We start from the raw sequence: 27056 nt of genomic DNA on the forward strand, positions 1-27056 counted from the left end.
TGGATTGCATTCAAACCACAGCCAAGTTTAATATACAATTTAAGAGCCTTGGAATCTACTGCATGATTCACTCCTGCTAAATAATCTCTCAAAAGGTATAAATTTTGTCTTTACTAGAAGAATAAATCTAGTGTGCAAGCTTGATATATATATATTTTTTAACCCTTGAAGACAAATATGAAGTTATCGTCTACAGACTCCAGATTTCACAGTTTCAGAAATCCCTTTTTGAACTGCAGGCCAGATCTTACTAGCAGATAAAATACCTTAGAGTTTAGTTAAAAATAAACAAATCAACTCTTTGTGTTTTAATGCATGTGAGGTTACCTTCATCCAGATTGCCATCCAGGACACAATGTTGTCCCAAGCTGTTGCTGTCTCACAGAGCTTGCCTACCACATCTTTGCGCTCTAGATCTGGACCAGTTCACTTGCCCCACATTGTGAGGATGGTGACGGGTGCTCCTGAACTGCTGTATTAGTCCTGCAGTCTCTTGGACAGAGAGATCAGTTGATTTCAATTAAATCATCTCCAGAAGGAACTGCAGGGCGAGGGCCAACACAACATCTGGAGCACCAATAATGCTTGTGTGCCTTGGCTTGTGCTTCAGATTCTGTGTGGAATTACTAAAGTTAAGTGTTTGTCTACTTGGACACACATTTTGGATGAAAGATGGATTTGAAGGGCATCATTTCATGGTTCTAGGAGAACTTATGTTAAAGATTGTTTGAGTTGGGAATGAACTCCAGAAGATCATTTTCACCATCCTTCCAGCAATGGGGCCGTGCTTATTTCACTAAGCCTGTAAATTTGCTTTTTTTTGCAAATAAAAAGTAGGCTTGCTGGGGTATGCCAACATTTTTCAGTTATCAAAAAAGAGCAAGAGATCAGGAAAAAAAAAAACAAAACAAACAAACAACAACAACAACAAAAACCACTAAAACAGGAACCTATGAGGAAAGACAGTTTAATGCAAGGTTCTTTAAGAAAATAATGGAGAGATCTTGAGAGTGGGACAGGCTCATGGTACTGCTCAGTTATAAGCACCAATTTAAACAGCTCACAAAGCTTACTAAACTGTAGGTAGACATTCCATAAATTATTGCTTCTGCTTGAAATTCAGCATCTTTTAATGGTTCTCTAGTGAGTAAGCAGCACTCTTCTCACTGTTCAATTCATTAGTCATTTACTGTAATGTGAAGTGGTAAGAATCAAGAAAGGGGAACACAGGTAGAAACAGATTCTTAAAAACCGTTGTAAGGGCTTCAGCAGCATCTCTCTTCATATATAAGCAATTATATACCATCAGGGACTATGGATTTAGGTTCTCAATTTCTATTCCCATTTAGATGGATGGTTTTATATGTTTGTTTGTGTTCTGTCAGAGTTATGCTTTTTGCATCTAGTCCTGTTCTTTGATAAGACTGCAGCACTTACAATGTACTTAAAATGTATGAAGATAACTTGAAGGCTTCAGTCCTCTAATGTAAATAAATTTGTTTTGGCAAATAATAAATATATTTTGGCAAAGCAGGTTTCCATGCAAGTGTTCACAGAAAAAGGCAAATGATCCCAGAAAATGAGCATATACCTGATCTCCCTGCACTGGGTACATAAGCTGAGAATATTTAATATAAGTCTACCATCCAACAGGGCAGCCCTTACCTTAAACACTTGAATTCCACAGCCCATTAACTTTAGAGTGAAACATGTTTGGCAGATGGCTGCATTTCCCACTGATTGACCACACATTTATTTTCAGGTACATGACAGATGGAGGACTCAACCTATATACGAGAAGTCTGAACCGAATACCAGACCTAGCTGCTTCTCGAGATGTCATTCAGAGAGGGGTTCATGACGTGACTGTGGATGCAGACAGGTAACAGTGCTTTGCCTAGTAAAAAGCTATCTGAGCTTTCCAGATATTTTTCATCCTTCATACCTGCTAATATATCACTGTTCTGTTCATAAGGAATAGCAAGAGAAAGCACTTCAAAGTGCTTCAAAGACTGCTAGATTTGTGACCACTGAATATGCCAAGTAGCACAATGGGCAGGGAAAAAGCAAATTTATCACAAAGAAAGGGGGATTAGAGGAAGAATTTATTATTGAATACGTGAGAGAAAATATTGAGGAGCTGAGACGTTGCCTGCAATCTTGACTGTCTAAAACAGGACATGATTTTTATGGGTTGCCTTGTCAGTAGATGATCATAGGGACAATACACACAGTCCCTAGGCAGCAGAGAGCCTGATGAAGTGGGTCAGAACATATGTTTGGGATTGGTTGGAACAAGAGCCTTGTTTTCTGCCTGTTTTGCTCATGAGCAGTGGGAAGCGATAAGTGGGGTTTATATTCCACTGTTTACGCAGTGTGAAAAGAGACAACACTATCATGCCCTCATGTATATGTAGGTGGGAGCATAAAAATATACTCGCATTTCTGCAGATTAGACAAGGGTTTTCTGTTTCTTTTCCTTGAGCTGGAAGTAGATTCAGATTTGGTGGCTTGTGTCCATCTCTGAGGAATACAAATCCATAGCCCTACTTTTGCAGAATTTAGAGCTGTCAGCTCTGAGGTTTTGGTCAGACCATCACAGAGATAAGCAGCAGCTGTGAAATTTGGCAGTCTTCAGTTTTAGGGGTTTGATTTCAGTCCCATCTTTTTAAAATCAATGTGTTTAATGAGGAAAGGACAAAAGGTTTGTGGAGCAGCTTTGGTTTAACAAACCCAGCAAATTATTTGAAGAAGTTCTGGGATAATAATCTAGGTATGATATTACTTTCACTTCTCACAGTTTTCCAGTGAAAAAGGTGAAAACGTATCTGTGATATGAGATATAGTCATCATTAATCAAACAGTGCATGCAGTGCATTTGGACATAGAAAGTAATTTTCATCTAGAGATTCCAATTACTTAAAAAAAAAGGGGGGGGGGGGTAGCTTAGCTGACTTTTTAGAATTTGTTAACCTGCAGAAAAAGTCAATTTTATATAGTTTGGGTTGGTTATTTGGATTGTAAGTAATGACATGAAGCAAAGACCAGAGAAAGTGTTAGTAGGCGTTTAAGAAAATAATTTGGATGGAAGTCAGGCAGTAACAGAAGGAGAAAATGAGAAATGAGATGTGGGCAGGAGGGACTTTTGTGGAGCTCTGTATGTGAGAACAAGAACCTTAAGCTTAAAGGGGGAGAGATGGTGGAAAATATGGAGGTTGGGAATCGTATAATTAAAGACAGAGAATGTTGTTAATATAGTTTTTTTGTTTGTTTGTTTCTGTATGTCTTTTGTTCACCTGAAATGTGAATTTGTTAGAGCTCTTTCCACCTTGCAATATTCACACACATATTTCAAACTACACACATTTTCTCTGGAAAAAAGGAAGTCCAAATTTAGAGATTTTAAAATTTTCTTCATATTCCTCAGACCCTGAATGCCACTCAAAACCTTTGTGTTTGCTTTGCTTTGATGTGTTATTTAGTAACATGTATTAATTTGTTCTATAGTGTGCGGGTACTTACATGTTTTGCATGTGAAGCTACATATAGGCTATCATCTCTAAATTAATGAGCTTGTCCAGCATCTCCCAGTACTTAAATCTGTTTTGGTTTGTTTATACAGCTTTGTCAGATTGGCTAAAAATGTTATGCCAAAAACTACTGTGTTTCTGTCTTTCATCTCTGAGTCTATCGCTTGCTACGTTTTGAAGCAGGGACTTCAAATTTGTCAGGGGATTATTTTGGGTCTTTAGTGAAAAGTTGGCCAATGTTATGCAAGACACAAGGCTTTTACAAAATTGAAATTCATTCATATTCATTAACTATTTATTTGATCTCAACAACTAAAATCTACATATATTCTATCTTCACTGTACATTCTCCTACTGCTCTTGACATTAGCAAACTGCATGAACAAGCCTCAGCATCATTTCTGAGCTTAAAGCCTATTATAGATGTGAAGTGGGATTTACCTTGTAATGACTGTTTTCCCTTATACAAAGAATGAAAGCCTGTGCTTTTCTGGACCTCTGAACTGGGTGCCATGGAACATACTATGTGCTATAATGTAATTAAAAACTTTGTCATAATGCACAGGCATGAGGGATTTAAATTATGGATTAGACAATTCTAGCATTTTCTGACCTTTCAGTGCTTGATTTTTGCAACCTTAATGGTGCTTGACACTTTTTGTGTGTGTGTGTATAAGTGTATGCTATTCCTTGAAGCAGCAAGAAGGTGTTTAGGAAGTGGGAAAAAATCAAGTATTTTTATGAGTTCTGATGACAGCAAAACGCATGTTTGCCAAAATGGATCACAAAAAAAAAAATGTTATAGGTCACTTAAGAGAAGGAAATTGTTCATCCTGATCTTCACCAAGATGTGTCAAATTTATGATATGATACTAGGTGTCAAAAAAAGCAGTGCAGAGATTGCTGAGATTCTTGGTTTGTTTGTCAGGAGATGTTTTGATCCTTCACAACAGTGTGGGTACCTGAGATTTCATCTTATCTCATGTGTCATTTTACATATTAGTTTTTTACTCAAAGAAAAAAAAATAGGAATTGTCAGGGTTTCAAGGTATTCCTTGCTATTGGCATGATGAACTTCTGTGGAAGAGCATTATTCTCATTTCTGCCAGCCCTGTAGATATGTCAAGGACATATGCATTTTCTCTATAGTATCATTATTATAAGTCATTTTCATAATTGGCATGATTTTCCCTGGCCTTTCTGTTGTAAAGGATTCTGCTGGCATCTCTGTGCAGGTATAAAATAAATTATAAGCCTCAAATATCTGATTTACATTAACAGGTACCTAGGGAGAGAAGCTGTCTGTCCATCAATAGAGCCAGCAACTTTTGCTGACAGCAGCTTCATGTTCTTCATGAAAATTAAACTTAGGTTTTCTCTAACAACCTAAATTACAGCTCCTGCTTACATTTTACAACTTTTTTGTTTTTGTGAGCTGGAGGTACAGTACTCTTAAGATGGGTAGGCTGATGATACCTCTAAGAGTAATGCCATTTCTGGAAAATACAGATTTTCAGTGTGATTCTCATTGCATGGATAAATCAGGAATAATTCATTAAAATTAAGGGCATGGTACTAGTGTAAAAAGACAGTCAAGTCCCCAGCTTCATTCCACCCAATTAATCTCTGATGGCACCTGCCTTTCTGCTTATTTGCTGAATGTCAGAAAGTGAAGTGTTCAAGTATCTCCTTATGGAAACGTAGCCTGAAAGAGCTCATCTAAATAATAGTATTAAATTGCCCTTTGAACAACTTCATAAAAAGTTAAATAAGTGAATGCAACGTAAGCTAAGGCTTGAGTGTTGCTTGCATACTGCTCTGGAAAGCATATTGCTATAGAAAGGAATGCAGCATAGTTGCTTGTTCTGAGGAAAGAATTGTAATGGTTCAGTGAAAGGATGAAGGGACACTGGCAGCATCAGATGTCAATGGCTGTATTGTTCTTTTGATATATATATATTTTAATTTGGACACTTTTTGTCTATAAATGCCTGTTCCTTGTGAGTTACCTTGCTTCAGATACCAAAAGAAATTAGTTATAGAGCAAGATGCATTGTTTTCAGCGGAGATGTGGTTGGGCAAATTCTCAGTGGCATGATATTACTTTTCATTTACTGTTCTGTCTTCCTGCTCTACACTCTAGAATTTGCCCTCCGGGACTCTTAGAGGGAGTATTTGAGGAACATTCTTGGAGTTCAAAACCTTTTTCAAAGTAAGATGAGCCAAAAGAGATTAAACATAAGCACACAGAATGAATTATGCTCTTGGAAAGAATAAGGTTTATTGAACAGTAAGTTGCAATCAGTCCAAACCACCCTGTGCTCTCCATAAAAACTGTTAAGTAAGTCTAATGAAGCCCTTTTGAGAAGGTAATATAGATCCACTAAGTTCAACCAGGTTGTCCTTCCATACCCTATACCTGTCAAATTTAACACACTGTATCAAAAGTCAGTTTCCTTCTCTTTCACAACAGTAAACATAAGTTGTGCAATCACTTTCCCTTCACACCTCTTGACTGCACCACACCATTCTTTTCACCTTTTTTTTTTGGACAAAGCCCAAAGCTGTACAGGTATTTGTGCTGCTTAGTATGCTTTTATTGCTTTTATTACCCGCTTCAGCTACTTTGCTCTTGCATTGAATCTGAGCTCCATTTGTATGGTTTCAGAGTTCTTGTGCACAGGGAGTCTTTAAAATGCTTCTACCATCTGTCACATGTGCAGAAGATTTGGCAGTTATCTCAGATTCACTCAGGCTGGCCTGTTTGTTCTCAGCCAAACCATAATCACCATAATACATTATTAATTATAATTATAATAAAATAATTCCAGATTTTGCCTGTAATTTATTAACTAACTTCCTGCATGAATGACTATACATCTTCTTCTGGTGTTTATCTGAGTAGATGAACCTTGAGCTGGAATATGGTCCTTCTGGAAAAGGAACATTGAAATATTGAACTGAGAGCCCTGTTTCATCATAGTGTCAGAAATGGCTGAGAGAGATCATGAAGAGTAACTTAAAATCATAATAGAATAAGATGCCTATTCTTATACTGGAAAGTTTTGGCAGTACAGTGGAATTGCTGGTGGTATTTGGAATTGGACCCTTTGGGATAATGTTCAGTGGACCAGCATACTTTGTTTTACTTTCCTCTCCTGTTACTTTTGTGTAATGCCACGTGTTTCAGCACCGTACTAACAATTTTTTCTGCCATGTGTCCCTGCAGTTTGGTGTTGATGTGATCACTGTTTTGCTATGTTGCAGCCATTACCTGTTCATTTTACTGCTTCCAGAATTTACTATAGATAAAGGACTATCTGTAGTCCTTATATTTATACACGGTCACTACTGTGTGCACACAGCCCTCTATCTCTCAACATTTCAGCTGTATCCAGCTCTGGGAATAAGTGTCGATGGCAATTATACAAATATTTGTCCTGTAGGTATGAAATAATAAATAATAGGACATAAAATCGATATATACAATGCTCGCTCTCTATGACCTTCTTGGTCAAAATGGAGTTTTGCTATAAATCAGTTTTGCTGTGGGAGGCTTCCTATAGCTTTGCTGCACCTGCCTTCAGCACAAAGCATGCCTGGGATTGCTGTTCTGGGGTTCAAACTAAAAAAGTCATTATAAAGCTTAAAATTATCGTGGTTCATCCAGTTGTGTGATCTGCTATAATTCTCCTGGCTGTGATTTTACAGTATTAGTAGATTCTTAGGATAGTGAAATAATTATAAATGTCTATACCTCACTGTTTTTGCAATTATTACTCAAATATCTCAAGAAAGCATAATTAAAGAATGTCTCTTGTGGAGCAATTTAAATTTAAAACTCTGTTTTTACTATTGTTGCTCTCTTCTTTACTTTTAATCTTCCATAATTTCTTTTCACAGCTGTTACTGTTAACATTTCCCACCATTTACTTTTATTATTCTCAAATGATCCTGCATTTTTGTAATCTCTGGTGTAAATCCTTCCTCATTTTGGCATCTGTTAGACTATCAAGAAAAGTTTCTAGTGAGAAGTATCTATTTCAATGTGTGTCTGATTTTCTTATTATGTTTCTGCAAACTAAGGATGCTAAATTTAACTACCTAAAGCATACATATGTGTGTATCCATGCATGCGGAGTAGAATAATTATGTCAAAAGGAGCGCTCCTGGCTTTTTGGCTCATTATGTCTTCAAGTATTCAGGACCCTTTGAGAATAAATTCCATATTTTATAAGGCATAATGAAAAGTTAAATTCTCAGTAATATGATTTTGTACAGTATTATTAATATAGAAAGAATTGCATTTGAATTGAGTATGACTTTATTTCTGATCATGCTTCCAAAAGTAAGGATTTGGACAATATAAGGTAAGCAGAACTGGACTTTGATGTAATTTTATAAGGTTTTCCCATTCCTTGGTTGCTTTAAATATCTATGGAAATTGCTCACAGAAACACAAACCAAAACAAGGAAACATCTAACAGCTGTGTAAGTTTTTAGGTTCAGATATTTTTAGTAATATCAGTGACATAAACAAACTGCATTGTTAGCATGCTGTCATTAGTATGTTAAACTATCATGATCCTGCAACATCATGTCTGCAGAAATATTTATTTGCATCCAGCTTACATAAGGAATGACATTCAGAAAAGGCAAGAACAGTGCATGGCAGATGTTTACTTTAAAACAAGAATGAGCTGCAAGTGATTATGTGAAATGAATGACAAATGAAGTTTTATCTTCATTTTTTGTCAAGTGACAGAAAAAGACACAATATCAACTAATTTCAATTTTATGAAAAGGGAATCATGGAAGTAAGTTTTTAGACTTAGAAGGAATGGAAGTGAATTGCATTCTCATGTGGTGCTAAATGAGCTGAGAATATAATTTGCTGTAGAGTCATTAAACTGAAGGGTGTCTGTTTGCAGCTGACGCATTTAACTTTCTCACAAATCTACAAAGTGGGCTGTGTGGAGCTATGTATTAATATCATGCAGTCTATTTGCATTGTTTATTTCTGCTTATCTCAGAGTTTGGTTTACATACTTCTAAGTTATTTGAAGTGAGGCTGGACTTAATGTATTTTAACAGATTGCTATACTTCCCTTCAGGAAAAATGCAGATGGTTTATTTTGATTGTAATCTACTTCTGAAGAGAGTATCAGTATATTTAATAACAACTACCTAAAATGCACTTTACAGTTTCAGTAGCATCATTTTGGTTCACTACTTCACCACTGTCAGCAAAGACTAACATACTACCTCCCTTGTGTTAGAAAAATATATGGGGAGCAAGATTTAAATCGTTACCCAAAATACCCTAGGCTGAAATATAAAATTAAAGAATTCAAATCTCTTGTGTGATGCATATTTGAGTCTTCAAGTCAAGAAACATATGAAGTTATTTCAAATGTCTTAATTTGGATGATGGCTGGAGCAAATAAAGTTATAATTTTATTCTCCCGCATACCTATTTAAAAAATCATACTGAAATGTGCAATAAAATAGGTACAATTGATATTACAGTCCTAACATTAACAAACATGGCATATTTTAGGCATGCTTCATGAAACTAAATATAAAAATTGTGATTTTGAGGATTTAGTATTGGAAGTGCAGCGTTGTGTGATCAATAAGTTGTCTTTTGTTTTAAATTGCCTCAGAGAGACCTACTTCCTTGTGGAGTAAGCTATTGTTTACTACTTAAGTCATTTATTGAAGAACTGTTTTTTATGATAGCTACTTAAATAGATTGAGGTACTTCTTGGTACGCATATATATGCGTATTTGGCAAACAAAACATAAGAATTATGAGAATGTCCCAATTAGCACTTTCATAGAAAGCAACTCTTTTGAAACACTATAGAAATCAGTTGCTTTCAATTTATTAGGTGTAAGTTCACTTTAAAGAACATTTGGATTTGGCAGCTTCAGCAGACCTCTAAAATGATGAGAAACAAAACAGAGACCACTTTTTGCACCCACAGGAGGTAATGAGAAAGGGACATAATGATCCGCTCTGACAACTTCTGCTGTTTTTTTGTACCTTTGCTATTCCACCTGGTTGGCAGTTGGACAAAACAGGCAGGTGAAAGGAAGGATAAAGTTAAATTAAGCATAGCGTCTTAAGGACGCGAGTGCATATTTGCCACTTCAGTTGTGGGGATGCTTACAGTATGGCAGAGAGAAACCACAAGGATTTGACCCTTTCCCTTTCAGTGTGCTGCTCTTAGAGCAAAGCAGTAAAGCTGTCTGTCCTAGGATGATGTTAAATTCATTTTGTATTGGCAATTGCATTGCAAGGTAGCTTCATCATTAGTGGCTAGAAAAGGAGGCTGGAATGCAGCTGAAAGCTGGTCGTGGGCTGTTTATGATCAGATAAAATGAAAAGAAGGATGTGTCTAAAGTCAGGCAGGTTAAAAAAAAAATAAAAATGTGGGAGCCTTTTAATTTCCAGAGAAAGAAATGGGCTTTCATCCCTGTAAGCTGTCTGTTCAAAAGGAGAGAGCATGAAGGAAAAGCTGGGAAGGATGCAGCGTGGTAGCAAAGCTACCAGCCAGGGCAGAGAATACCCCTTGCTGTGTAATGCCTGCTGCACAGTGAAACATGTGCTAACCTTTCTCAAAAAAAAAAAAAAAAAAGCCCCTCAGTTCGCTTGTATTGACATTTTACTTATATATCTTAACTATGTCACCTCTGGGTTTTCTTTTGATGGGGAGAGGGAAAGACAATCCTCCCTCTTCAATCTGTTCATTGAGTGCCATTGCGGAGCCTTTCTGCCCCTCCTTGAGTCCCTGGTGACAGCCTCAGCTGCTTACAGGGAAGTGTTTTGTGCAGCAGTGTGCTTGGAGTTTGTTTTCTTTTGAAGTTACAGCACTAATCTCATCTGTATCTAATTGTTAAAATATTAAGTCTTCAAAGATTTCCTTTGTAAACAAAAGATTATCATAGCAATTTAAGCAGGATCAGATGTATAAACTTAAGAGTGGAACCCTCAATGCATTTTGCAAATGAAGTTTTGTACAAAAGGATACAATACAGTTATAATTCAAGCCTGCTTAATGGACTGAATAATCTAAAATATTTTAATGAAATTAAAATAATAGCTTTTCCTAATTAAGACTTACCTGAACAAATAATCTTTTAATCTGGTGCCTGTGTGCATCAACCTTAATTTCCAGTGTATTAAACTTTCTTATATATTTCTTTTGGATGTATGATGCTTTAGATCTGTTTCACACTGCTGAACAGAATGTAAAATGGCTTCTAAACCTAATAACTACTGTGTAGGTAAATTCGGGAAAGCAAAAATTGCTTTAGTGAAACTTAAAAGCATGTGTAGCTTTGGAAATAATTATGTTGCCCTGGGAAGTAAAATAATTGACCAAACATGCATTTTTCATTCCTGAAGGTTTTTAGATTTTAGGAATAAATCTTAATTATACATGTTAAATTCTTTTATATTATAATAAGGTACAATTTTTACCAGTCCATCAGTATACTAACTTAAAAGTGAAATTATATTTTAGATTGATAGGATTTGAACAGTGTTCTGGAAAAGAGACTGCAGAGACAGAAAATATTAAGTTATGTATTACATATCTTCCAACTGGTCAGTCGTAAACAGACTAATACTGATAGCCATTGCTTGAAATCTGAAAATGTGTTGATTTAAATTAAAAATACAGGTACAATTTTAGTAGCAAGATCATGAACTTTACGAACAAAGCCATGAGGATTGACTTGATTTTTCAAGTCAAGTCCTGGTCTTTCTATGAGATACTTATTGCCAGATTCAAACACCAAAGTAGACAAAATGTACTGAATGATCTGTGTCTGGGGTAACTGGAGGAAATGTAATGCTTTTTGAGAGGCAAGTGATCAATAAAGGTGTATAATCTTCATGACTCGCGAATCACCATCTGGAGGCTCTTATCTCCTTTTATTGACTGTACCAGCAGCATAGACAGACAGATAGCTTTTGGTTTATGTGGTTTATGTTAAGATGAAACACCCTTGTTCTGAAGTTGTTTTTTTTTGTTCGTTTGTTTTGTTTGTTTTTCATTTTAAGTTTTGTATTTGTTTGTTTCTTTTATTTAACATAAAAGAAATTCTACTGGATCACTGTAGCGAAGTGACACACCTATATGTAGTTACATCAGCCATAGCTGGTGATGTGACATACTGTCATCCAGAGGTCATCCTGTAGTGGAAGGAATTGCCTTCCAAGGGGTTTTAGAATTGCTCAATGTTAGGAAAACCAGTTTCTGTACAGCAAAGCTGTTGAAATATTCAGCATGTTTCTTTAACTTTAAAGAGTTAATCTTTTTCCTCTTTGAGTTACAGTCCTTTCCCTTCATGAAAAGAATTGCTTTAGTATGTCATGTATGACCTAAATCTTCTGATGCTTAAAAAGAAACAAACCAAACCAAACCAAAACAAACAAACAAACAAACAAACAAACAAAAAACACTGAATTGGCTCTATTTTACAAGTATTTTCCCTTTGTTCAGGATAGAAAGAAATTTATGATATACTGTTTGTACATCTTTCTCTCTCTTTAATTGTTTAAATTAATGATACAAAAATACTCTTGAGAAATGGGTGAATATAAAATGGATAAACTCAGTGGCAAACCATGTAGGAAAAATAATCTTTTTGTGTATTCAAAATAAAATATGTCAACAATGTTAACTTAAAGCCTACCAGGTAAATTATGAAAGCAAAAAGTCCAACTAGATTTTCATTAGTGCTGTTTTCCAAAATATTACCCATCAAATATTATTTTGGAATGATTCTATTGGATTGGCAGTGTAGGAAATTTTAAGAATTAAGAATTTTTAAGAAGACTGGACTTACAGAAGACTGTATATGAGTGTCATTTTAGTGTGTCATTGAATTCCTGAGTAGTGGTAAGTGAGCTTCAAGAAATTTGCCTCCATTTCGGCAGATTTCCAGTGTGGGCAGTAGTAGCAGCCTCCATCACAGAAAATTTACAATAGAGAGTTTATTAATTTTGGATTGCTGCTTTGGGGTTATTTCTTCAGATTCTTGGATATACTGCAGCTATCTGGTACAACCCAGCACAAAGGAGAGAAATACTGAAGGTCAGCAATGCTTTGTGCAGTATTGGTCATTAGTCCACAGTGGGCTTGGCTAGCACTTATAGAACCGTAACTACTTCCTAGACAAAAGCTCTATTTCTCTCACTGGCCATGGCGTTGCTAGAAGGGGGAACTGAATAATGTAGTGCTTTGTAAATGATATTTGTTCTCTTGAAGCTTCAGAACCATGGCAAACACTTTCTCTGCCATGCCCCATTCTGAAAACATTAGCTGTTGTCTTTCCTCCATGAAAACAGAAAAAAAAAAAAAAAAAAAAAAAAACAACCACCATTCATTTTTCTAAGAATTGAATTGTCAAAGGAATAAAGGTTTTGAGCTTCTCTTTAAAGAAAACAGAAGTTCATTTCTCGGTTCACAGTTGTGGCCGTGACACAGGTAATTATGATGTCAAATTGCTATCAGCACTTTTCAAGCTGCAACTTCTTGTAAATATCTAACCAAAGGGAGCTCAGATTGTTTTGCTGATGGTCTTTTTGCAAAGTGAGTGTTCCTCATAAAGCTGGCTTTGAAGTGTGTCTTCTGCTTTTCCAGCCTCTGTCCCCACGCTGCCTGTATAGTAGGTACCATTAGAGGAAGAAGCATAATGACATATATCCAAATATTCATTTAAGCCTTGAAAGGAATTTCTGTAAAATGTACTAGAACAGTTTAGTGACTACCCTGTACAACACAGCTAACCAAGGCTGCCTCCCATCTGTCCCATGCTTGAGGAAAATACACAGAGGATATGAAGTATCTTTTCTTCATCTCTGTCAGCTATGATGTTTTAGGCCAATGTCTTAAAAGCAAAGATTAATTATCAGTGCAATGAAAAGATTTCACTCATATAGTACAGCACAGAAAAAAATGACAGTATAAATGTAATGTAAAATAATTCCTATATTTGAGAGGAGATTAATTAGGAGTTCTAGCTCAATTTGTAGGAGATTTTCCCATTCGTGTTACTGGTCGCTGAGAAAACACCTTGTTGTTAAAATGCCAGTTTTATGTTTTTCAGAGGTAATAGTTCCTGGTGTCTTGGTTGCATTTTGCTAGGTAATAGCCCATTATAAATCCTAGGAAAGGTGAACCCAACTTAAGTATGCCACAGCTGGATTTGTAGGATTTTTATTTTAACGTTTGAGGCCAGCCATCAGGAAACAAATAAGCTCTAAAAAGGAGAAAGCAAGAAAATTTAGTAGAAATAAGTAAGATCATTTTAATTTTTAAAAATGAGAACTGTAATCAATCTGATCATTTTACTATTGCTTGCACTGTGAAGGTCACAACACTGTAAATAGTTTTCAGAGGACAGTGTTAGGATATTACATGTTTACTGTTCATCTTTTAGGCAAACAGAAATACACCTGAATGATCTTAAAAACAACTGAATCTTCCACAGTGGTCTCCTATGTCATCTCCAAATATATCTCAAAAAAACTGTTTGTAACAGTGTGTCATAATGTAGAGATTATGCCATATGTGTGGTCAAGTCTTCCTGAACGGTACGTGATTAGATTCAAGAGCTGGATGCTTAAATTGTAGATTTAGCAAATTACTTTCTCTTTTCATTTGACCCTGTAGAATTCCCTCAGGAGAAATTTGTAGATTAATGTACATGTCAGAGAAAGCCTTCACTCTTTAAGGAAACGCAGTTAGACACAAATCTTACTGTGTTTCTGTGTCTTTTTCTGTTCCTGGTAGAATAAATGCCAGTATGTTGAACCAGTATGATTTTAGAAGATGTGTGTGTATTTTTGCTGTGACAGTCTCATGAGTATATCATGGGTCTGTGATATAAGTAATCAGCCTAACATTTATTATATGTATTTTAGTACTTGGCTCCCCTAAAAAAGATGGAGCAGCTCCTACCCTGGGCCCCCCATGTAGTTGGCTTTCTTGCAGGTCTCCAGTGCATACTCTTCAAGCAGGACTATTTGCCATTAAAAACTTCCCAAAAAAAGATTGTTAGCACACTTTAAATTTTCTTTACAGTTAGCCAGAGAGTACTCAGAATGACTTAGTACTTTCCTGAGCAATTTTTCAAAAGGAACATATGTGAAAAGGGCAGCCAGAAAGCGAGATGTTGGCGTGGCTGAATCCAGAGCAGGAGGCTCCTAGAGACACAGCAGAGAAGTGACTTCATCATGAAGAACAGGCAAATTGTGTTGCTAATTACGTACCAAAGGAGAATTACCATGTGTCTCCTTAACACCTTCTGAGTTCTTCTAAAGAAAACTCCCGAGGCTGTGCACACAAGATATTAAAAGGATACTGAAGAGAACACTATTCCCAAGAGCATATGTGCCATGACAAGTACAGTGTCACATATGCCTATGGGGCTGCCTTGGCTCTCGTTAGTATGCCAGGAAAATAGAAACACGCAACATCCTCATCCAATTCAGCCAGGATGCTCTGAAATGATTTTATATGCTGTTGGATGAAAAGAATGCAAGTATTTCTGTTGTCTCTGTTTTTGGCACGGATGCAATGGATTCTTTTAGTGGAATATGCTGGGACCTTTGTTGCAGAGGAGGTTGGCCAGGTGCAGAGAGAGCCCTAGAAGTCCCTGCAATTCTGCCAGCAGCTCAGTGACCTAAAAACCCAGCAGAGGTGGTGTGGTTCTCTCAGCTTCATGCTCCAGCTGTTGCCAGATACTGCACATAGCCAAACGGTCACTCAAGAACCATTTGATTAATTTAAATCAACTATAAAAATCATTCTGGTAACTTCCATTTAAATCAATTATAAAATCATTCTGGTAACTTCCATTTGCCTTCAGGCTATGGAAATCCTGGTGTGGCCTGGAGGTATTGATGTTGTCAAGGTGCAACTGGGATAAACGAGGGAATTTAACCTGCAATATATGTGTGTAAATTTTTAGCCAGACAAATGAGATAGAAGAAAAACTATATTAAATACTAGATAAAGGAGTGCTATACTATATCAGAAAATATATTTATCAGCATACTACTTCAGAGTAATTCTTTCTAGTAGCAAAAAAGTACTGATTTTCTCTCTGCTGCAGTTTCTAAGTTCTCTGATACATATTTAGTTTCCAATTTGTAACAAAGTCTGTGTGCCAATTCCATCAAGACTTTGTGCAAGTCCTAGGAATCAATTGGCTGCATATTATGATTTCAGTAAAATCTCATGAAGCTAATAGCAGAGGCACTACAGAAATATGTAGCAGTAACTACTGAATACAAATAACTGAATGTGTGGTAGGTATGTAGTGAGGTATAGTACTTCTAGTTGTAGGATCACTGTACTTTACACATTGTTTCACTTTATATGCTCAGATTCCTTTAATTTTCCACTAGTTGAACAAGCATAAGGCTTTTTTTCGTTACTGAGTGTATATATATATATATATATATATATATTTGTTGTTGTTAATTGGCTTCTTTTTGGCAAACACAAAATAATGTGTTGGATAAGAACACACAGAATCATTCATACATTTCCTAAAAGTTAATGTATATTAATATTTCTCCATGAAGTTGTTCTGTCTGCTGTTTTTCTCTAAAGTTTAGGAAGATCTTAGGAAAAAAAAAATCACTGGTAAAGCAAAGGTTTTTTAAAGCCAAATTCTTGCCAGAGTTTTAATTTCTCTGGTTAAATAAGGATTTCTTAAAGGAAAGGCATTATCTCCATTATTTCTGAGTTACTACTAATTTAAAATCATACACCCTTCATTAATGGGTTCTTCTTCCTACTGCTAGTTTTTTTTTCTTCTGATATTTTTATAAAAGCCTTCTGTATTCCCATTTGGATAGCATTACTTCACAATGCTTCTTCTCAGGCCTTATCTCTCTCCTGCAAGACTCAGCTGAAGCCATCTTATTTAATTGGTTTCCTCCCCTTTTTCATTTTACAAGAAAGGACATCTTTAACCTTCGAACTTTAAAATCACACTGGTCATTTCTTTCTCCTTGCATTCTTCTTCTGAAGCAGTATTGAATTCCATTATACCTGCTGGGGTGTCTTTTAGGTTTGACCAGCTTTCCTGTACTCGTAGTGTTCTGGGGTTTTCGTTTGTTTGTATGGTTTTTGTTTGTTTGGTTTGTTTGTTTGTTTGTTTTGTTTTTGTGATTTTTTTTCCTGCTCCTTTCATTAAGATGTTTATTCTTATATTCACCATTGCTGTTTGGTGGTTTTTTCTTTTTCCTTTTTATAAAAGAAAGAAATATTAATCTGTAGTCCCACCTTTCTGAAGGATAGACTATACTTCGAAATAAACTCTGATTCGCCTTGATACATATTTGACTGCATAACTTACCCAGTAGTTAGCTATAGTACTTTCTCTGACATTTTCCCATAGTCATTGCCTCATTTTAAATTTATCACCACTGCATTTTTGATGGTAGGATTATAGCTCAGTGATGGTACCATTCTGAAATCCAAGTTCATTGTTTCATCCCTCCCCTTCTCTCTTCAGTAAATATGAGAAAGTATTTTTGATGTCCAGTTACATGTACGAAACTTGTATTCGACCTTATGCGATTGCCCTTCCTTTTTAGGTTTGATTTCATGGTCTCGTGTTTGTCCAGTGTACCGATATCAACAGCCTTGTATTTCTTCCAGCTTCTCTTTCAACCTCTTATGCTGGGCTTGACACGCTCACATTCATTCTGGTACACTTACTTGTGTAATAGTGCACTCAGTACTGAGCACTGGCTGGGAGTTTGAAGACAGGATAAATAGGCAAAAATGAGAAAAAGTAACAGAAAGCTGTTGTCAGTATTCAGTTTGGAAAGAAGCCTTTTACATCCTGATGAATGCTGCTGATGTGGAACATTCAAAGAAATTACTTCAGCTTTGCAGTGTGGATGGTAACAAATGAGACAGCCAAGAAGGCTGAGACATGGGAGGGGGACAACATCTCCTAAACTGGCAGGGGTTTTATTAATTGCAACAGGCTTCAAGTGTTTTCGCTGTTTGCAGTTATGTGTGTATTTCATCTCTGACTTGCTAGTCTGCTCTCCAACTTAAGTGTTGCCATCATCTATTAGTGTAGAAAGAGGGAAAGGATTTATTTGTAATGAAAGTCTTTTTTTTGTTTGTTTTTCCCCATATGTTGAAGCCATTTGAGGCCATCTCCAGCTTTATGTTAGTGACCTACTGGGAATGGTGGTTAGTGACAATCCTGGGAGTCTAACTGGAGTAATTCATAGGCTAGAGGTGATGTACACTCTTACATCTTTCTGAAGCTTTCTAGTTGATGAAGGATTCTTTTATTTTCCTTTGTATTTATTTTTTCATTCATTTTGGTTTGGTTTTCATCTTCTCTTGTGTAGCTTCAGCCAAGCAGTAGCCCTGTTTTTTGGTCCATTCTGGCTTTAACTCAAGATGACATTTATGAGAGATGAGAGCGCTTCAGGATGCTGGGGAGGGATCCATGGTGATTGGCTTCTGTTCTGGCAGTGATATATTAAAGCAGCTCCCCTTATCTCCCTGACTGAGATTCTGGCATAAACCCAGATATCCAGAGGTCTTATTACCTTTTCAGCAGAAGTTTGCTGTGTCATAGACTTTGACGTTCAAGTTCAAAGCTTAAGAATGATTTCATTTTTTAATATCAAAATGTGATAGGTTCCAAATAAACTGTGTACCTTCCTTGTAGCTACCAGCCATTTTGGATGCATATTTCCCCTTGTATAATTTAAATGACAAGTTAACTTTGATTTCTCAGAAAAAAAATAATGTATGTTTTGTAGTATTTTTACAAAATGATGAACACTCTTGGGTTTAAGCCATTTTCTTTGTGTAGGTGCTTTGGGCCTTAATAATTAGGAGACCTAACAGAATAATCAGAGAACAAGGCAGGAAGATTACTGTGATGTGGGTTGTCTTTGCCTCTACATAAAAAGAACATCTTTCCACTGTTTAGCTAATACAAAATAGCAAACATTCATCTGTCCTTCAGCCCATAATTATGTGAAACACAATATAGAATTGATGGAATTGGTATTAAGTAGGTATGCTCTATTTCACGCTACCTTGGTTTAATTGCTTTACCTATAAATAAAAATAAAACATAAAAACAAATATTAACTCCCAATTGAACAGACGAGTTGGGCAAAAGTCTGAAGTTCCTCACTTAATACTATGTCACTTATTGTTTTAAATTTTCTCAGTACAGAAAATTTGCAGGGACTGATTTTTGGAAAAAAATATTTTTTCCAAGGAGGGACAAAGAAATTGGTACCTTTTTGTAGTAGGCAAATTTGCAGTAGATGAAATCTTGGCTTTTATTTTTACCATGTCCCATCCCTAAACCATACAAGATTTGAATGAACTTAAATATTATTTTTCTGTTCTGCAGAAAGCCTGTCTTGGTAAGTCACCTGTTGGGATCCTATATACTCTTATATGCCAGTGGGACTGTTGGGAGGTGCCAGGATAGGAAAAACATATCTTTCCAATAAGATCACTGATATACGCCTGCGTATATCCTGCCTGCATGAGTCTGTCCAAGTGGTGGGAGTGTGAACACACGTACAGACACGTGTGTCTGTGCCTCTGTAGAGTACACAGGCATGTTGTTAGTGGTGGAAGCCGTGGTGCTTCACAAGCTGCGCTACCTCTTTGTGCTGTCACCATCTGTGCAGGTTCCATGTTCAATGCTGTCTGACTTTGAATGTCACCTAGTGATCTCGTGGGAGTTAAAAGCCAAGAGGATGTGACCTTAAATGGTTGGCAATGACACAGCATGCTAAGTTTTTAGCTCTTGAAGGATAGAGCATAAGAAGGGTCTTAGGAAGCTAACAGATAAAGGATGACACTATGAGCCAAGGGCACAAAACCACAGTGAAAACAGTTTCATAGTGAGTCCACGTAGGTTAAAATTATCAAAACATTTTGTGAATATTCATCAGGCTCAAGAAGCTGTTTTGGTTCCTACAGTCCGTTGAAATAGATAATTACAAATTTACTCTGACAGTGTAGTTCAGAACTCCTAATTATTTACTAGTTTTTGCTTGACAGTGTGGTGCTGCGTGTCAGACCTGTTTGACATTATCTTATTGTATACATCAGAAGTAGAAATGGAAAAAATCTGCACATTTTCTTTTCCTTTTTTTACAGTGACAAAAGAAGGAAATATTCTATTACTATACTCCATGTCATCAACATTTTTAGGAATTATCCAGTATTTAATTTTTTTTTTATTTTTGTCTTCAGTTACATTTATTGATACTCCAAGCATCTCACTACTACGAGATTTTCCTTATTTTGGAGTTAGGAAAATAGAGGGAACAGATTATTTTTGTTGGTTTGATTATTTTTTATCATCAGATTACTAAGTCTGCTGGTTTCTAGACTAGTTACCCACCCTTTTAGTCTCTCAGTGTTAAGTTTTCCAAAATCTTATATCAACTTTTGCCTCAGAAGCATCCATATATTTGCTGTGCTTTATTTCTGCACTGGGAAAATGTATTCTTCCTGTTAACTGTGATAAATCTGCCCTTTGCATCTGCTTCTCACATTACTGATTAGACAAACAGCTTCTGGCTGGCTTTTCATCTGTTGCTTTGCTCAGTTCTACATCTGGTCACTACAGACTCTTCTGTGATCACCCTGATTGTTTTCTCATCCTGTCCTGTCCTAAATGCCATGGAAATTGTAAACTTTCTGGGGAAAAGACTTATTTGCATGTTGCTCCACTGCACAGACTATATGTTCAAAGTATTTTATTATTTCTCAAAGATACCAATAATCAATGTTATGGTAATCACCCAAAGCAACCTTCACAAAATTAACTTTACATCCATTGTTTAAATTCAAAACCATCACCAAATGCTGTTGCTCAATGATTCAGTCATGCTCTTCTTTCAGAATACTGTTCTTTTTCCAACAGAATTACTCCTTGAAATATCCTACTTAAAATATGAATGAATAAAACAATGTGAAAAAGTTAATTGAGGTGTTATGTACAGAGAAGGTGGGGCTGTGAAATTAAAGATTTGGATTGGAAAGCACCTTTGTTGTCCATCTGTATGTCTAGTGTAATTCTGAACTGTTGCTGAGTAGTGATTTCTGGCTGTCTGTTCTTACCTTGAATATTTTATTTCCCTGAGTGACAATTTTATGGTCTTCCATAGCAGATTGCTTGGAAATTGCCTTTTCTTACTGGGTAGGGTTTTTATATAGATTTTCTCAAATGCAGTAATATAAAATCAAAAATTAAAAAAAAAAAAAAAAAAACAGTAAATAGTAGAATGGAGGAAATGTAAAGAAATACATGTGAGATAGCTATCAGGAAAGCAGTCAGAACAAGCAAAACTAAAAAGCAAAACAAAATAATTCTTGAACTGGGAGTCAAAGGAAACAAGAAGGTAGTCTGAGTTCAATAAAACCAATAATAAAAAGGTCACCATAGAATAAGAAAAGTGATAGATTTCATAATCTTTCTAAAATTGAATTATAAAAGATGCTTTTCTTATAGCAATATTTGTGTCCATTTTGATAAAGCATTCCACTAATTTTCTGTAAGGCAGCAGTTAGGGTATCAATGTACAGTTAGCACCTAGTAACAATGACAGGTAGAAATGTTCCTTGATACCTTTATAATGTGAAGTGTAAAGCATTCAAGCATTTTAAAAGGAAAAGCAAGGAGAAAACTTTCGAATGATGCTCAGTTAATTCTGGAAGGTAGGAAGGCAGTATCAGCTGATTAGAGAAGTTAAATGCAGAACCGTGCCTTGAGAATAGGATTCATGGGGAATCAAGAAGTTATTCCTTAGTAATACTGATGCTTTATTCAAAATATTCAAAATATTCAAGTGTATATTATTTACCTAATCCTCATGTGTGGAGAGGAACATCTTATATTTGACAAGCAGCCAAGGTGCGATGAAACAGAAAATGCCAAGCATCTTGCTGCTTGTCAGTAGGGCTGCTCCTTTGCTTTTTGGAAAAAGCTATTTAATAAAGCTCTCAATAGCCCCTCTCACTGATAGTTAATTTCTGTAATAAAATTACTGAGAGACCTCCCAGATTATACTCTTGATTTCAGTAGGATGTACTATATAAAAACTCCAAAAGAGCTCCTTATCTAATCAAGGAGAGGAATCTCCTGACTCACTTTGTCATATTATACAAGTGTAGGTGATCTACCAATGAACACTAACCCCCAGCTCATATTGTAATAAACGCTTTGCTAAATATATATATATATATATATATATAGTAAACTGAAATGAGATTCACCAATTTCAACATTCTTTTTGGCACATAAAACAAGAGGAAATGGGAGAATTGCAGTATTCTGAAGGGATTGTTCTCATTGATAATGTTTTTAATATTCATATTACTGTTAATACATCATTAAGTTAATGGAAATGTTATTAATGAAAAATGTTCACTGTATTAGCAGAAAATGTTTAAGAATGTGTTCATCCATCAAATATCTGAACATCAAATTAAATGAGGGCAATTCACAGTAAACTGACTTGAAAATAATGAGATTCAAGTTCAGTAAAATAATTCAACCTAAATTAAAACAAGATAATTTTTCAGAGTGCTGTTTTCAGATTCCATTTTTCTGCAGGCACATTCTTGAAAATAACTGCCACCTCTTCTTTAAAATCTTTCTTCTTAATCAATATTTTTTACAGCAGTTGAGATTAGGTTATTCATTGTAGTGACAACAATGTCAATGAACTCATTTGGCCTTAATGATTTGGTTCTGGCAGCAGCTACTAATTCTGCTTACTACAAGACCAAAGGTTTTCATACAGTGGTTGCTGGGATGGCTGACAGGGTGGATTAGTGCTGCTGAGCCCTGTAGGAAAGGGTCACTGCAGCAGTATATGGGGGAGGTTTGTCACTGGGAGAGGTGAAACCTACAAAGAGAGGTTTGGACTTGAGCAAACTAGTCATTGGCAGGTATAAGTAGGATTTGCTTATTGTGTCCTGCTTATCTTTGCCTACCAACACTTCTTTGGGCTTCTAATCATGACTGCCAGACAGCTGTCACCTCTGCAGGGCTGTCAGCTCCTCTCCTGCCTGCTCCCTGTGTTATTTGTTGGTGACGTTTCCAAAAGGAAAATCTTGATCAAGCATGGCACTGCTGGTTTAGAAGGTGAAACTGGAAGACCTTTATCTACTGACAGAGGTTTTTACGCTATGGAAAGCTCCTTTAGGTTTTTATTCTATTTTTGAATTTGCATACAGTATTCTGCACTTATCTATATCTCACTGAGAAATCCTGTTCAATCCAAGTAAATTTTGCATCTTGTTTAAATGAGAGTAATTGCTTTCAGCTGTGAATTATTGCACGTTGGGGTGCAAGTTCTCTAAAGATTCATAGAAAAGTATAGCATATAGTGGTCTTAAGAGACAATTTCGCTTACTTGCATTAGGTAATACTGGCTATGAAATATCGCTTGCCTGCAAAATGATGGCTCAACAGTTCATAGTGAAACATCACGCCATTTCAAGACTTATCTTTCACAGTGCTACATGCTAAAAAATCACTAGGCTGTATATTGAACCCTACATATACAATATTTTATGTAAATGGCAGTGCATGAGAATGTAACTGTTTGCAAAATGGCAACTGAATTGTAAGAAGTAGGAAGTGATTGACAGCTTCTTATTTACATTTAACAGTACCAAGTCTATCAAGCCTCATCCACAGCTGCATTAAGGGTGCTAGCGTAATTTGGTAAACTGGTAGTTTGGATCCACTTAATATGAGTAACTTCATTTAATACTGTGCTAGATTCTTCTGTCCAGGTTATATTTTTCTTACACCAACTTCATGCTATGTTCATTCAGAAAGTCCAGAATTTGGATTTTTCACTAGTTCTGTACGCTGCTGTATTACTGCAGTACTTTGTAATGTGAAACAGAATCTTTCTTAACAGCTTGGAGAGTAATTGAAGATTGTTACAGATGTTTCTTCCCAGTCCCAAACCTAAACTTCAGGGAAAAGTGTGCCCCCACACCTGTTTAAGACATGTATCTGAAACGTCAATTGATTTTAATGGCATTGCAAATACATATGACATATATATAGTTTGCAGATTGTAACAGGAGTCCTCAGGACTTGTACACAGCTTCTGAATCAGTTTAACTATATACTCAGTTTAGGAACTAGTCTATTTAAGCATTTTGGTGGATCCACGTATATTTCACTACAGAACAATACTGCTTATTACAGGTGGGAAGATCCGGTTTCGAAAAGGTAATTCATGTTTATACCTGTTGTTTGTCACCCAACTGTTTTGCAAGGAGCACTTAATAGTTATTACAAAAGATAGAGAAAACCAAATGACTAGTTTGAAGAGCTGGGAGGCAATGAATTTAGGTTTGGGACATGAATATTCATCAGATCTAGCTCACCTAAAATCATCAAGCATAACCTTTCTATGGGTAAAGCTGTCAAGTTTGATGTACTGTGCATGCATAACCTGACTTAGAAATTATTAACTTTGAGATGGAAGAATATTTTCAAGCAGTGTTAAGCAGAACATTTTACCAGTTTCCCATTATTATTATTTTTTTTTCCAGTATTTCTAAAGTTCATTGATTTCAGAGAAATGAAAAGCAGCAGTGTGTAAAAGAGAGAGACAGTACTCTGGAGTAAGGCAACTCCTCCCCCTCCAAACTTTAGAAATAAAAAGAATAAAAAAATGCATTCAGCTAATGTAAAGGGGTAAATTAATCTGTCTGTTGTGTGGGAGTGCTAGATAGAAGTAAAGGCAATAGAAGTCCTTCCTGTTTTCCCTGCTCAGCTGCATTAATTGCTATAATTTTAGGCAGACTGTCTCTCAACAGATTGAAGGGTGTGCAATATCTTGGGAAAATCATTTAATCATGTCCTTAACTGCCTAGGTGTCACATTTAATCATGTCCTTAACTGCCTAGGTGTCACATTTTTAAGCACCTAAGCTTGAGAACTTTGGTCTCTACCCAAATCCTACACATCATAAAGAAAAGCGATGCCACATAACATTATCTAATTTGTTTTTCTGAGTCACTCAGAAATAAATGCTGAAAACACTGTAAGTTATGGTTTAATAACAATGGAAATCTCTTTTCTCCAAGGGAAAGTCCTAAGACAATCCTAATCCTAGGACAAGGATGTTTAGGGTTGATTTATACCTCAGAATATGATGTTTCCTATGTTTATTCTAATATAAAAATATTCCCTGTATTCTTACAAATTCCTAATTCCTTTAAAAATACTAGCTAGGCTCTGGTATTTAATTGTGCACTACTTTATGAACTATATTTCTTTTTTGTCCATTGTTGCTTTTTAATTTCATACTTATTTTGTCAAGCCAGTTTATATCTCACTTTGTTTCATTTCTTCCCTGAGAGATTTGTGCTTTTGCAAGTCCTCCCAAGCAAGGAATTTTAAAAGAAATGAGTTTCAACAACAGTACTGTAAATAAAATAGTGAAGATTTCCTTCAGACAAACTCTGGTAGAAGTTTGTCTATTACACAAACAAATAAACAAAAAGTCAGCCAAAAAGATGTGTTAGGAAAAACTAAACTGAAGTACTTGGTAAGATAAAAGAATGCAAAATAGAGAATCAAATATCTCTAGATGTCAGATTGTTATTTATTTATTTATTTACAAGCAAATGTCTGTCTTGACTTCTACTAGCAGATTATTTTGGTAGTGGAAAGGAAGAAAGATGCAACGAGATGGACTCATGCTGCACAATCTAGGGAAGAGCCTTTAATAGCTTGTTTATTTTACAGGGTTGCACACTCCAAAATTCCCAAGTGTAAGCCATCACATTTGACAGATTTGAGTATGACCAGAGGCCTGAACCAGCAGCCTGTCATGTTCAACTATGCCAAATACTTTTAATACCAATGTTGGAGCAAAAGAGCAGAGGCCAAGCAGCTCATTGGTCTCAGGAGGCTCCAAGACATTGCTGTATTACAGGCAGACCATGGCCAACTGCAAGCGATATCTTAATACAAGGAGGGACAAATCAACCTTACATTTCCTTAAAGAAAAAGCTTGAATAAGTGAATTTAAAAAGCAATAGGGTGTTGGAGTCTGCCTTTTTGTTGTAAGAAGCGGGAATCCCGTGAAGTTTTTTGCACATACCTGTAGCAGTCAACTTTCTCTTTTCTGTATGTGGAAGCCACTGCTGACTTCTTCACCTGGTTAATCCGTGTAAAAGTCTATTTGAAGGCTCCTGCAACTGGCTTTGGATTTAGGCTTTGGTTTAGGACCATCTTGTCTTATTCTTCACAAGCACTAATTACAGTGATGTTTTGGCTCAGCACCTATGTTTCTGAAGAAAGAACCTGAGGCCAAAAGCAAGTATATGCTTACTCCACTGCATGAATCAAGTCCATCAGCAGGGGAAAATCACCAGTACCAAGCGAGGGAAAGGACACATACCATGCTTAACTGGTGAATTTAGAGTACTCCGTAGCTACTTTGCTTTGGAGAAGTACGTACACATTCTCTCCAGTCTCCATTTTTTATATAGTTACAGAAAATAAATCCTTAACTCATTTTACTATCAGGTTTGTAACAGTCACCTGTGTCTAAATTTCTCATGATCAGAAAATTAGAGTGGGGTTACTTGAGTACTACCTGATGTTCACAGCAAATCATTCAAACTGCTCTGCTAGATGCAATGGAAACATTAAGAGGTGCCAACTGAAAAGCAGAGCTTTGAAGGAAGGATGAGAGAGCAAGTGTCTTTATTAAGCTAGTGAGCTAGCAAAAAGTGGAGGAAGGTCAGAGGCCTGACTCTGTTCTGTTTTTCTACTTCTTTGGAAAAAGTCACAAAACATCAAGATGATTGAAGAATTGCCTCCATGATACTGCTGTGCCTTTGCAGGGACTGAGGCAATGTAGTCAAGAAAAGGGAGCAGTGTTTTTGGCAAGGGTCTCTTCTGGACAAGGGAAAATGGTAGTCTTGGTTTATTTGTTAACAATTAAATACTTGAATAAAAGTTACTCCTCTCATAGTTATTCCTCTCTCTCATATTTTTAAGAAAATACATTAGCACAATGGTCTTGATTGTTACCAAATATAAGGTTAGGTGTCTCTTTATCCCTTACTGTATTCCTTCAAAACCATTTTGTGCCATTTTGTGACAACATGTTTATCCCAGTTAACCTGTACCTTTCCTGGGTGTTGAAATTTTAGAGCTTACACTTGAAATTTAATACTTTTTATAAGGGAAAAAACAGTTGCTATTATACACATTGATTATCTCTAGAAGAGCTGTAATCAGTAGCAGTACATACTGTATGTGTTGGGGATATTAAGAAATAAGTTTCCAGCCTTCCATAAACTTTTCTCTCTATTGCAATAGCCTCTGCCCTTTAATATCCCCTGCCCCTGAAAATTTTATCTTGTCTGACAGAGAGCAAAGATTGTCTGAATTCTGGGTTCAATGGGAGAGAACAGGTCAAATACAGGTGAA

The 27056-nt window shown here is 36.2% G+C and overlaps 1 protein-coding gene across 14 annotated transcripts in view; it reads left to right on the top strand.

Annotated features, from left to right (window-relative positions):
• NAV3 (neuron navigator 3) overlaps positions 1-27056 on the top strand; it is a 411556-nt gene that overhangs the window by 304692 nt on the left and 79808 nt on the right. For 10 of the 14 annotated variants that reach the window (XM_048047448.2, XM_048047439.2, XM_066993373.1 and 7 more), the window contains 2 exons: positions 1763-1882; positions 7880-7900. In XM_048047448.2, coding sequence (XP_047903405.1) covers positions 1763-1882; positions 7880-7900 — 141 coding nt within the window. The remainder of the gene's footprint in view (positions 1-1762; positions 1883-7879; positions 7901-27056) is intronic. The other 4 variants (XM_048047442.2, XM_048047443.2, XM_048047444.2 and 1 more) reach the window with 1 other exon arrangement.

This window comes from Anser cygnoides, chromosome 1 (genome assembly GCF_040182565.1).
Source record: "Anser cygnoides isolate HZ-2024a breed goose chromosome 1, Taihu_goose_T2T_genome, whole genome shotgun sequence".
Classification (NCBI taxonomy): Eukaryota; Metazoa; Chordata; class Aves; order Anseriformes; family Anatidae; genus Anser; species Anser cygnoides.